The 13,724-nt window shown below is 38.9% G+C and overlaps 1 protein-coding gene across 1 annotated transcript in view; it reads right to left on the minus strand.

Annotated features, from left to right (window-relative positions):
* Positions 1-13,724, minus strand: part of LOC124789514 (nucleolar protein 56) — an 82,188-nt gene that overhangs the window by 39,629 nt on the left and 28,835 nt on the right. Inside the window, exon 5 of the mRNA XM_047256901.1 lies at positions 8,981-9,168. Coding sequence (XP_047112857.1) covers positions 8,981-9,168 — 188 coding nt within the window. The remainder of the gene's footprint in view (positions 1-8,980; positions 9,169-13,724) is intronic.

A 13,724-nucleotide genomic window follows, 5' to 3' on the forward strand; every position in this document is an offset into this window, starting at 1 on the left:
GACGATAGTAATGGACAATGCACGATACCACTCTATTGTGATAGATAAGGAGGAAAACAGTGGAGGAAAGCAGATATTTTGCTCTGGGTAAAAGAAATGTTACATTGAATAAAGTTGAACCTGGCATGGATAGGCGGAATTAATGGAACTTGTAGCACCTTACAAGCTAAAAACTCCATGTTATCAGGTTAACAATAAAGGGCATGTGTAATCAGACTTCCTCTATCGAGCTCATTTAAACCCTATTGGGAACATATGGTTGCAGGTGAAAGGCAGTGTGGGGGAAAAATAGAGTTTATGCTCAAAAGAAGTCACTGCAAGTGTTACCCCACAGGACTGGTTTCAAGTTGTCAGCCATACAAAGGAGGTATTTGAGGAGAACTGGATTGCAAAGTTGTCAGCCATACAAAGGAGGTATTTGAGGAGAACTGGATTGCAAAGGACTGCTAGAAGAACAAATTGAAGAGATGGTAATTTCAGTCACCGCCAGTGCCAGTTCCGAGGAAGAGATCGCTCCACTTACTCCATAACTCAGTATGTATAAAAAATTATTGATTTAACTGCTCTGCTCATTATTGTCACTTCTTTACCATCAAAGAATGTTCGCCTATTGGCTGGTAATGTTCACGACATAAGGCAGGCATGGCTTTATTGCCGCCTGCTGACGCACTCAGCACAGACTGGCAACTGCCCTCCTCTCTGCGGCACTGTCAAAAGTTGCAACTAATTTTAAATGCACTATAAGGGGCCAATGTGTACTCTTTGTAAAACTGGATTGGGATTCCATCTGGACCTGGTGACTTAATTGTTTTAAACTCTTTCAGTGCTTCTCTACACTAGGGACGCATACCATCATGGCCTGCATTCGGAGTCTGCACAACAGTCAAACGGCAGTATGTTTGTACAATCCTCCTGAGTGAATGCTTTCTTATATTGAGATTTCAAACTTTGACTTTCCTTTTGCTACCTTCTACTGCCACACCGAACTGGTTGACAAGTGAATGGATAGAAGCATTCATCCCACTTACAAGGAGACGGCACGACCTTAGGGTCACGGATTTGTCCGAAATTTTTTGTGGTGAAAGAGGACCCCTAACACATCATGTGGTTAAAATATTAGGACGCACTACCCGGAAAATCCCAAGAAAAATTGATTCAAAGTTTCTTAGGTGCCTTACGAGTATAAAATGTTAGTCAATTGCCGAGCCGCCGTCTGGCCTAGATGGTTAGGGCTTGGACTCTTACGCCAGAGGTCTCAGGTTCGATTCCTTCTCCGACACTTTTTTTTTCTTTCTTCTGTTTCATTTTCTTTTGTTATTCCACCAATTATTCTAAAAGTTTCTCAAACCTACATTAGTTTTAAAACATTATTTTAGCTCAAGAACATAAAGTTCTTCATTTACTGCAAAATATTTGTGCTCATTGTTCAATTTTGTTTTATGGAGTTTCAAGGTTTAAAGGGGCTTTGTAAGGGTCCCCTTGGGATTATAATGGTCATCTGCACATAGGACTGTGCGCGAGCCGTGAGAAGTAAACGGCAGTTTGTTTTTCGATTTCATCATGAACAGACGTGCCTGTTTCAAATTTCAAAGTGTTATTCCGATCCGAGGTTCAACACGTCAACTGAAGAAGTTGCTGGCTCATCTGGAGTAGGAAAAGAAATTCCTGACGAACCCATTCATAGTGATCTATCAAAATTACGATTGAAGGATGCAGTGGTGTATTACAAAAAGCTTTTGATGGAAAATGATTTAATTGCATGGACATCTTCGGAAGAAATCTCTCGCGATGATATGTTATTGGCCAGAGAACTTTATAATAATATACTGGAACTTTTGGGTGAAAAAACATTCGTAACTGAAGAGGAATTAATTCACACTCATGAGGATTGCGAAGAATGTGAGGAGAACGACGAACAGTTCGAAGTGCTACAAAGTGATTAGTCTCCATACGAATACAAACCATCATTGAAAAGATTTAAAAGTGACACGATTCCCATTGCCTACAAAGTGAAAGTCATGAATATTGCTAAAGCGCACCCCACATGATCCTTGGCGACTTTGAAAAAAAAATAAAAAAAATAAAATAAAATAAAAAAAAGGATGCCGATAATTGAAAAGAATATCTTTCACAATGCGAGAAAGATATTAAAAGTGGTGGTACGTGAATGGATAAATTTGAGGCGATACGTTCGTAGACCTACAGGGCACTGGCTGCGGCTGCACAATTCATCAATTTCAAATTCAAGGTGTCTAACCGATCGGTCACGGCATTTAAAGAGAAGCACAGAATTTCACAACGCAATATCACGAAACTGATTTCGAAAAAAGAAGCGGCATCAATGGAGGACTTCCAGGTGTCTGCGGAGACCTTTCGTCGGCAGACGTGCCGTTTAATCCCTTAATACCATGAGGATTATGTGATAAATACTGACCAAACAGGTAAATACATGTTTTCTGCATACAAAATGGTTTTACCGGTGTAAAAAATATCAATTCAAATTTAATTATAGAAAAAGATATTTACATAAACATTCAAATATTGTTTAATATTAAAAATACTATTGTTTCCCATGAACCTCGGACCTTGCCGTTGGTGGGGAGGCTTGCGTGCCTCAGCGATACAGATGGCCGTACCGTAGGTGCAACCACAACGGACGGGTATCTGTTGAGAGGCCAGACAAACGTGTGGTTCCTGAAGAGGGGCAGCAGCCTTTTCAGTAGTTGCAGGGCAACAGTCTGGATGATTGACTGATCTGGCCTTGCAACACTAACCAAAACGGCCTTGCTGTGCTGGTACTGCGAACGGCTGAAAGCAAGGGGAAACTACAGCCGTAATTTTTCGTGAGGGCATGCAGCTTTACTGTACGGTTAAATGATGATGGTGTCCTCTTGGGTAAAATATTCCAGAGGTAAAATAGTCCCCCATTCGGATCTCCGGGCGGGGATTACTCAAGGGGATGTCGTTATCAGGAGAAAGAAAACTGGCGTTTTACGGATCGGAGCGTGGAATGTCAGATCCTTCAATCGGGCAGGTAGATTAGAAAATTTAAAAAGGGATATGGATAGGTTAAAGTTAGATATAGTGGGAATTAGTGAAGCTCGGTGGCAGGAGGAAAAAGACTTTTGGTCAGTGAATACAGGGTTATAAATATAAAATCAAATAGAGGTAATGCAGGAGTAGGTTTAATAATGAATAAAAAAATAGGAGTGCGGGTTAGCTACTACAAACAGCATAGTGAACGCATTATTGTGGCCAAGATAGACACGAAGCCCATGCCTACTACAGTAGTACAAGTTTATATGCCAAATAGCTCTGCAGATGATGAAGAAATAGATTAAATGTATGACGAGATAAAAGAAATTATTCAGGTAGTGAAGGGAGACGAAAATTTAATAGTCATGGGTGACTGGAATTCGTCGGTAGGAAAAGGGAGAGAAGGAAACATAGTAGGTGAATATGGATTGCGGGGAAGAAATGAAAGAGGAAGCCGCCCGGTAGAATTTTGCACAGAGCATAACTTAATCATAGCTAACACCTGGTTCAAGAATCATAAAAGAAGGTTGTATACCTGGAAGAATCCTGGAGATACTAAAAGGTATCAGATAGATTATATAATGGTAAGACAGAGATTTAGGAACCAGGTTTTAAATTGTAAGACATTTCCAGGGGCAGATGTGGACTCTGACCACAATCTATTGGTTATGAACTGCAGATTAAAACTGAAGAAACTGCAAAAAGGTGGGAATTTAAGGAGATGGGACCTGGATAAACTGACTAAACCAGAGGTTGTACAGAGTTTCAGGGAGAGCATAAGGGAACAATTGACAGGAATGGAGGAAAGAAATACAGTAGAAGAAGAATGGGTAGCTCTGAGGGATGAAGTAGTGAAGGCAGCAGACGATCAAGTAGTTAAAAAGACGAGGGCTAGTAGAAATCCTTGGGTAACAGAAGAAATGTTGAATTTAATTGATGAAAGGAGAAAATATAAAAATGCAGTAAATGAAGCAGGCAAAAAGGAATACAAACGCCCCAAAAAAAAGATTGACAGGAAGTGCAAAATGGCTAAGCAGGGATGGCTAGAGGACAAATGTAAGGATGTAGAGGCTTATCTCACTAGGGGTAAGATAGATACTGCCTACAGGAAAATTAAAGAGACCTTTGGAAAAAAAAGAAACACTTGTATGAATATCAAGAGATCAGATGGAAACCCAGTTCTAAGCAAAGAAGGGAAAGCAGAAAGGTGGAAGGAGTATATAGAGGGTCTATACAAGGGCGATGTACTTGATGACAATATTATGGAAATGGAAGAGGATGAAGATGAAATGGGAGATACGATACTGCGTGTAGAGTTTGACAGAGCACTGAAAGACCTGAGTCAAAACAAGGCCCCGGGAGTAGACAACATTCCATTGGAACTACCGACGGCCTTGGGAGAGCCAGTCCTGACAAAACTCTACCATCTGGTGAGCAAGATTTATGAGACAGGTGAAATACCCTCAGACTTCAAGAAGAATATAATAATTCCAATCCCAAAGAAAGCAGGTGCTGACAGATGTGAAAATTACCGAACTATCAGTTTAATAAGTGACCGCTGCAAAATACTAACGCGAATTCTTTACAGACAAACGGAAAAACTGGTAGAAGCCGACCTTGGCGAAGATCAGTTTGGATTCCACAGAAATGTTGGAACACGTGAGACAATACTGACCCTACGACTTATCTTAGAAAATAGATTAAGAAAAGGCAAACCTACATTTCTAGCATTTGTAGACTTAGAGAAAGCTTTTGACAATGTTGACTGGAATACTCTCTTTCAAATTCTAAAGGTGGCAGGGGTAAAATACAGGGAGTGAAAGGCTATTTACAATTTGTACAGAAACCAGATGGCAGTTATAATAGTCGAGGGGCATGAAGGGAAGCAGTGGTTGGGAAGGGAGTAAGACAGGGTTGTAGCCTGTCCCAGATGTTATTCAATCTGTATATTGAGAAGGCAGTAAAGGAAACAAAAGAAAAATTCGGAGTAGGTATTAAAGTCCATGGAGAAGAAATAAAAACTTTGAGGTTCACCGATGACATTGTAATTCTGTCAGAGACAGCAAAGGACTTGGAAGAGCAGTCGAACGGATTGGACAGTGTCTTGAAAGGAGAGTATAAGATGAACATCAACAAAAGCAAAACGAGGATAATAGAATGTAGTCGAATTAAGTCGGGTGATGCTGAGGGAATTAGATTAGGAAATGAGACACTTAAAGTAGTAAAGGAGTTTTGCTATTTGGGGAGCAAAATAACTGATGATGGTCGAAGTAGAGAGGATATAAAATGTAGACTGGCAATGGCAAGGAAAGCGTTTCTCAAGAAGAGAAATTTGTTAACTTCGAGTATAGATTTAAGTGTCAGGAAGTGGTTTCTGAAAGTATTCGTATGGAGTGTAGCCATGTATGGAAGTGAAACATGGACGATAAATAATTTGGACAAGAAGAGAATAGAAGCTTTCGAAATGTGGTGCTACAGAAGAATGCTGAAGATTAGATGGGTAGATCACATAACTAATGAGGAAGTATTGAATAGGATTGGGGAGAAGAGGAGTTTGTGGCACAACTTGACAAGAAGAAGGGACCGGTTGGTAGGACATGCTCTGAGGCATCAAGGGATCACAAATTTAGCATTGGAGGGCAGCGTGGAGGGTAAAAATCGTAGAGGGAGACCAAGAGATGAATACACTAAGCAGATTAGAAGGATGTAAGTTGCAGTAAGTACTGGGAGATGAAGCTTGCACAGGATGGAGTAGCATGGAGAGCTGCATCAAACCAGTCTCAGGACTGAAGACAACAACAACAACAACAACAACAACAACATTGTTTCAGGACGCCAATATCAATCTGTTTTCAACAGCACTCACACTGAAAAAGCGAGTAAAACAGTTTTTGTGAAAAAGTCGGATTTGAATAAAGTGACGCATTCGTACAACACACAATATTCGATAACATTATCCGGAAAACTGCTCCCACATGTCTTCATATGCTTAAAAGAAGTGAACAGTCATTGAAGACCTCGTATTCACAAATTAATAGATGGCTATGCCAATACTTATACGAACGTCATCGTAACATCATCTAAGTCCGGAAAATTAACAACAGTTTTATACATGGATTTTGGTCAAAAATGTTTAAAATATTACGTCGGGGAGAATAAATATTTACTTCTCATTGACTCTTGGGGAGGTCAAATGAATCCGGAGATATATGACGCAATTTTTCAAGATGACGAATATATGCAAACTTGGTCTGTAAAAGTCATACCTCCAATATGCACTTCTTTGATGCAATCTTGTGATGTTTACTTTTACAGGCAAGTTAAAAATTTCATAAAGCGCTTGTAAAACTGCAGCGCATTGTTACAGGAGAATCATGAAGGACATTCCCGGGACGATTGTACAAAAATTCATTCTATAATTCACCATCAATTAACATCACCAATATTCAGAGACATGATTCAATATGCCTGGTTTGCCTCAAAATTATCAGAAACTCTGAACATTTTCGTAAATGTTAATGGGGCATGTTTTTGTACATATTTATTACAAACTCCCCGTGACTGTAAAAAATCCGCTTTTATATGTTGCGCAAGATGTCGCAAAAATTATTGCTTTGTTTTTACGGTAATTACCACTGCGGTTCTTGTTTATAATAACTGAATGTTTCCCAATCAACTTTGTTATTCTGATTAAAAACCCAATGTTTCTCCTCATATACTTTACAATGAAAAATGGAAAACCCACCGCCATGAATTGTGTTGTTGAACAAAAAGAAAATAAATTTTATTCAATAATGTAACTAATTTGTTAAAGATAATGTAGGTTTGAGAAACTTTTTGAATAATTGATGTGGAAAAAAGGTGCCGCAGGAGGAATCGAGCCCGAGATCCCTGGCGTAAGTGTCCGAGCCCTAACCATCTAGGCCAGACGGCGGCTCGGCAATGGACTAACATTTTATACTCATAAGGCACCTAAGAAACTTTGGATCGATTTTTCCCGGGATTTTCCGGGTAGTGCATCCTAATATTTTAACCACGTGAGGTGTTAGGGGTCCTCTTTAACCACACAAAATTTCGGACAAATCCCTGACCCCACGATCGTGCCGTCTCCTTGTTAGTCATTTTACATACGACCAAAATTTTATCAGGTTCTTGGTAAGACTTTTTGCTAAAGTATGACAATGGTAGCTATATGCTTCATGCATTGATTCTTTTTTAATAAATGTACAAATTTCCACAAACTTTTGCCTGTCATAATTTTTTTTTTCAACTGTTAGTGCAACAGTCTTGTGTCTTCAGAAAGTTCCAAAGTTTGTTATTAAACTGTGTCCCTAACCCACTTACTCAGCACACGTTTCTCCAGGGCACAATTTACAATCCATTTAAACTTTACGCATACTTCCTCCACATCCACCATATTAGAACTAAAAAATGACCATCATCTGCTAATAATAGTTTACATGTTCTTTCCAGTGTAAATACTCTCCTCATCTTCTTAATGGATTTATTAACTTCTCTTAACCATAGTCACTACGATGACACCATCGATAATGTCAGGCCTGTTTGAGGTTATGAGGTCTAAAATATTTCTATTTGTGTGGACTGTCAAACTATCTGCTCAAGACAGCTTCTGGTAAATGTGTTCAAAAGTACTTCACAAGACTGCCTGTCCACATTATCCGCAATAAACCCATAAGACAGCCCTGTCTATACTAGTAGGTTATAAGTTGCCCAAAGCTAATACTGCACGAACTGATTACTTTTGCACTACTGACTGTAGACTTTCTCTAAATGATACTACAACAGTCATGGTGGAATCAGATGGCTGGTAAAAAGTTAAATAATTAACCCAAGTTCGCCTAGACCTGTTATATGTGTCCAGATAATGTCTCTGTCAGACAATTTCGACGTCAATAGACATAATATTTTTGTTGACTGCAATGAACACTGCCCCTCTCATGGTGTCTCGTCTGTCTTTTCAATCTATGTTCCAAGCCATGCTAAAGATTTTAGAGCTTTACACTTCAAGTTTCAGCCAGCTCTCAGTTCTGAGAATAATTTGAACATGACAACTTTCTTGGAGGACAGTAAATTCACGTATTTTGTTACAAATATTTTGGCAATTTACTGTTAAAATTTTGACAAGTCAAGTGTCTTTTACATGGATTGATTACGCTCTCCAGGTATTGACTGCTGAGCATTCATCAGCAGACCTCTATAACTACCACCTAGCCTAAAAAACCCTCAGGGGCACTTCATATGTACTCTGCTAGCCAACTAGCTGCTTCCTTCATGTAGTGCACCTTCTACACATCAAGACGTCCTACAATGCTCCATCGCATAATACAAACAGAGAAATCTGTCACCAAGACCGTCATGGCATTGACAGAGCATATGGACAAGACCTTCCACTCAGTTCCAAATCAAAGTATCACAATCAACTATCAACTATGAGTACGATGATGCAAATTGTAAGCTCCGAGAGAGAGAGAGAGAGAGAGAGAGAGAGAGAGAGAGAGAGAGAGAGAGAGAGAACAGACAGACTACTTAAGAATCAAACGAAGAAGAAACACACACACACACACACACACACACAAACTAACTAGGCTGAAACAAACAATCACTGGCTGTTCAAAAACAAACAAAATCACAAACAGTAGAACAAATAACTCCCATTATATGCCAAATTCCTTCTGATATAAAGTCACTCATTTGTCTTCATCTATTCATTTGATATGAAACACATCTAGAATGCTGATCCATATTTACATATCCATAAATCCATATGCTAGCCTACAACAGCATACGGTAGATTTAATGGGATCTCCAGAGGCTTTTGGTTACAATTTTAGTTTCACAGTTGAAATTTGTTCCAGGTACAAATTATTTTCTACTAAATGGCTATTTATTGCTACTACACTTTATTTCAAGTTTGACTACTAACCCATCGAAGAACGCGAAGCACTGAGGATAGCTTGGGCTTTTGCACTGTCCATAACAAGTTCCTCCAACGCTTCAAGTTTATCTTCAGTAAACTCCTTCCTGTTTCCAATAAGTCTTGCCACTCTTGCATACATATAATTTTCAGGTACTATCTTCACCAGCTCTGGGAAATGGTATGAATACCATTCTCTGAAAAAGGAAAAACAAAAAATCTTACGATTAATGCATAAAGCAGTTGAAGCAGAGGGAGGAGGAGTAATACAGGGATGAGAGTCAATGACAGACAAGAAAACATAACAACAGGAAGGGCTCTTGGTGAAGCCTTTTTCACATTACTCACTGTTACAAAATGGAATCCTTTCAGCAAAAGCAAAATGAAGTTAAGAGCAGAGAGATCAAAACTGAGTGGGGATGGAATGTGTTGCTCTTGGAGAGGTGCTACTGGACATAGCAAACAGGTGTGTTTTAGTGGAGCAACCAGTCAGGGCAATGTATTATTGGATGGAATTGATCTTGATTTTTAATCTTTTAAGCAATTTCAAATAGAAACACACTATCAATGCCCCCCGCCCGTACAAAGTTATGATGGGCCACAGTGTCACTATTGAAGAACACAATGAGTATGTCTTGTATGTCTCTTCCTCATGCCTGCCCCTTGGTGGTGAGGTGAGGCAAACATGTACTACTTCAAACTCCCATTTTATCTTCAAATCATAGTAAAAAGATCCAGACCTCACTGGCACTTATTACAATCCAAGAAACAAGGACCAGTTTGCTTTTGTTCTACAATATTACTTTTATTGTTTCCAAACACTGTAACTTCTTTGGTGATAATACTCAGTAAATGTCTGAAAATGGTCTTGTAAGCTGAAAACCGGTTAACAATAAAAGTAATATTGTATAACAAAAGCAGATTGGTGCTTTTCGTTTATTATAATGTTCTATCAAGAACCGACAGAAGATTCTGTTAACAAGAAACAAGGATTGTGTTGTACATGCTACACAACATTTTCAGAGTCAATTAGCCACCCACTTTCCTCATATACTTATCTTCTAGTTCCACATATGGTAGCTTTAACCACCTCTGTAGCCTCTAATATAACCCTAACAGGTATTCAAAAATTCATGCACATTTCAAGTTATTCTGTTTGTTTACTGAGAAGTGTGTAGAATGAAGCATGTTCTACACTTCCTTCAGACTCGCCTTGAATGTCCCATACCAACTAGAAATGTATAATTTTCAGAGGCAATTGTATGCTGCACTGTTGGGACTGTCTCAGTTACAGACTGGCTAAGCCACAATTACATTTGATTTTGTATTGTTGCTCAATGGAACTGTGTAAGCTGCAAAAGGATTTAAGATTTTTGTCAATTTTGACTGAGAAAGATCTTTGATGCATTCTGAAGCTGAGATTGCCACCACTGATTTCACCCTAAGCAAGTTCACTGAACCCAAAGAGCTTTTAAGTGTTCTCTTACAGTACATATTGTGCCAAAATACAGGAGAACATGACACTATAAAAATGTGTACTGACACAAGCAACATTTACCATCATGCTAAAACCCATGATGGAAAGTAATATGGATATGGAAGTATTTTGTTTTGGAGGAGGAAACTGCAGTCTATGACAAAACAAACATTATATGCATTGTTAGCTTCAACAGGCAGAAGATGTGCTTTGTTGGTGCGGCACTTTTAGCAATTTTGACTGAGATAAGCTTACGCTGCAGTGTTGTTCTTCGGCAGTGTACACATGAGCACAGAGCACAGAATCAGCTATGTGAAAAATCCATGCAATACACACATTTATTTATACATAAAAGCTGACTTGGCAATTTTCCCTTATGTGAGACAGTTTGTACACGATCGTTTCAATTTAAAGTTCTATAGTTGCAAATTTTACCATTTGTGTCACTGCTTCTGTGTAAGCTTTCACTGATTGTATCAATACCAATCTATATTGTGATATATTGTGAAATACAGAACATTTGAGAAAGCTGCAGTAAACTAGTACTGTTATCATCAATTGTAGGCTTAAACTAAATTGTGTACTTTTAAAATTTTTAAGTATAGTAGGCCTATCCTTGTCCAAAACAATCTTTCTCTAATTTCATTGAACAATTACATGAAAAATAGATTAGTTACAGAATTTTTGGTTGCTTACAAAACTATATTTTTGTAAGTTAGTGGTACATGTGTTTTGGATACATAATTTAATTATAGCAAATCAGTTTTTGTGGTTCACAGTTCAGCCAAAGTATACACTCCCCTCCCCCTCTGAATTTCATTGTATATCAATGCAAATAAAGAACGTTTTTGAGAATTTTCAGAAGCTACCATTGTCCTTTGCATAATCTATGAGCAATTTGTAACAAATAGGGGTTTGTGATTTAGTTACTGCAGCAGATTTTCTAACATTTTGTGTTATATCTAGTTTTTCCTCAAAGAGGAGTAGCTGTACATATTACCTGCATTTATCATAAATTAACTATATTTTTGAGTTTGCTAACAACTATAATTAACATCAAAACATATTAGGAAACTAGCAATTTTTACACAGATTTTTGGGTTGTCTAAATAGATATCTCTATTTGTGTACCTGCTTCAATTCTTATAGGAAATTAGCAACTTTTTAGCTCAAGAGATTAAAAGATAATCAGCAAGTTTAATTTGAAGCTCTTTGTTCACTGCCTTCTAATACATTGCACCATCCAAAATGCAGCCCCACTGTGGATGCTGTACTCAAACACAGGATGAATTGGTTGGTATTCATAAGCAGCTGGAAATCACCCTGATTATTGTTGAATGATTGACAGCTGCCGCAAATCGGTATGCTGGAAAAGCTCCCGAGAGTCATGTACCTGTGATACCTGTACCTCTCCTGTAGAGCCTGCCTCCTCTGCAGAAAGCACAGGATCTGTCATTATCTGCCCCTTGACTGTAAGTGGTGTCTCAGTGTTAGATCTAGTCATCCTGTACAGGGTGTATGGGGACCAGAAAGGACTCAGCATGATGTACTGATTCCCCTAACCAACACATCTGAGGTGCTGTCTGTCACTGAAACTGAGCCAGTGGAACTCACCTCACTTCTTTTGAGGAAACTGCTTTTTACGTATTCAGGAAGACGCAAATGCAAAAAGGTAGGTGTCTGTTAATTGTCAGCAGTTTGAACGTACAGCAAATGATGGTACCCCTTAGGGAAATGGCAGGAAGGGATGGGAGACGACACCAGGTGTGTGCGCCTGGGGGCCTCATTCAACATGTGAAAGAGGCTACTTCGGCGGCCATTGAGGGAACAAGATGCTACCAACTGCAGACAGTGGCACATGTTGAAACAAATTATGCCTGTCATCAGACGGAGTTTCAACGAAGGTCACAATTTGCAGCACTGCCCCCCCCCCCCCAGAACTGGTCATGGCCCTTTGGTTCTGAGTCGAGTAGAAAGACTGAACCAGATACTTCGAAAGTTCTGTAACAAGCTAGGTTGCAACTTTCTGGACTTGTGTCATGGGGTTGAGAACTGTGGCGTCCCTCTAAACAGGTCAGGTGAGCACTACACATCAGAGGCTGCTGCTCAGGTAGCTGACTGTGTAGTGTGCACACAAAAGTTTTTATTTATTTATTTTTTATTTTATATATTGGGTGACTCTCCATCTAATCCAGATAACGATAGCTGTAGGAAACTCAGAAGTATCAGTGCAAGATCAAAAGAAATGACTCCCACAGGCGAGAGTATTAAAATCCTAATGGTAAACTGCCGAAACATCTGCAACGAAGTACCAGAGTTTGAAGTGCTCATGAAATGCAGTGAAGCTCACATTATACTAGGTACATGAATTTGGCAGAAACCTGAAATTGACAGCAATGTGATTTTCGGGCAAAATTTAAGTGTATGTTGAAAGGATAGGCAAATGGGAAATGGAAGTGGTGTATTTGCCACGGTAGAGAAAAAACTCAAATCCACTGAGACAAAAATTGAAGCTGCATGTGAGATTATGCAGGCAAGACTCAGTATCAGGGGTGAGCATAAAATGGTAATAGGATCCTTCTATATCACCCACCAGACTCATCTTGTGATGTAACTGAAAAATACAGAGAAAGTTTCTCTATGATACTTTAATAATCAGTGGAGAATTTAATCATCCAACAATTAATTGGGAAAATTAAAATTTCGTTAGTAGTGGGTATAGTAAGACATCCTGTGAAACTTTACAAAATTCCTTCCCTGAAAACAATCTAGAACAGATAGTTAGGAACCCCATTCATGATGGTAGTATATTGGATCTAATGGCAACAAATAGACCAGACCTCTTTAAGGATGTCCACATCAAAACTAATATCAGTGACCATAACGAGGTTGTAGCAACAATGCTTACCAAAGTACAAAGGACATCTAAAACAAGCAGAAAGATATGCATGTTCAGCAAACTAGACAAAAAAAAAAAATCAGTAATGTTCTATCTCAATGCGGAACTTGAAACTTTCAGCACAGATGAAGAGCACGTAGATGATCTTTGGCTCAAGTTTAAAAAAATAATTTACCATGCTCTGGAGAGATACATACATAGTAGAACAGTTCAAAATGGGAGGGAACCTCTGTGTTATACACTCACTGCAAAGAAACTTCTAAAGAAACAGAGATCACTGCATAATAGGTGTAGAACAAAGTGTACGGCTATAGATAGAGAGATGTTGAATGAAACATGCTTGGCTGTCCAGAGAGCAATGCATGGTGCCTTCAATG

The sequence above is a fragment of the Schistocerca piceifrons genome, chromosome 3, assembly GCF_021461385.2.
Source record: "Schistocerca piceifrons isolate TAMUIC-IGC-003096 chromosome 3, iqSchPice1.1, whole genome shotgun sequence".
Lineage (NCBI taxonomy): Eukaryota > Metazoa > Arthropoda > Insecta > Orthoptera > Acrididae > Schistocerca > Schistocerca piceifrons.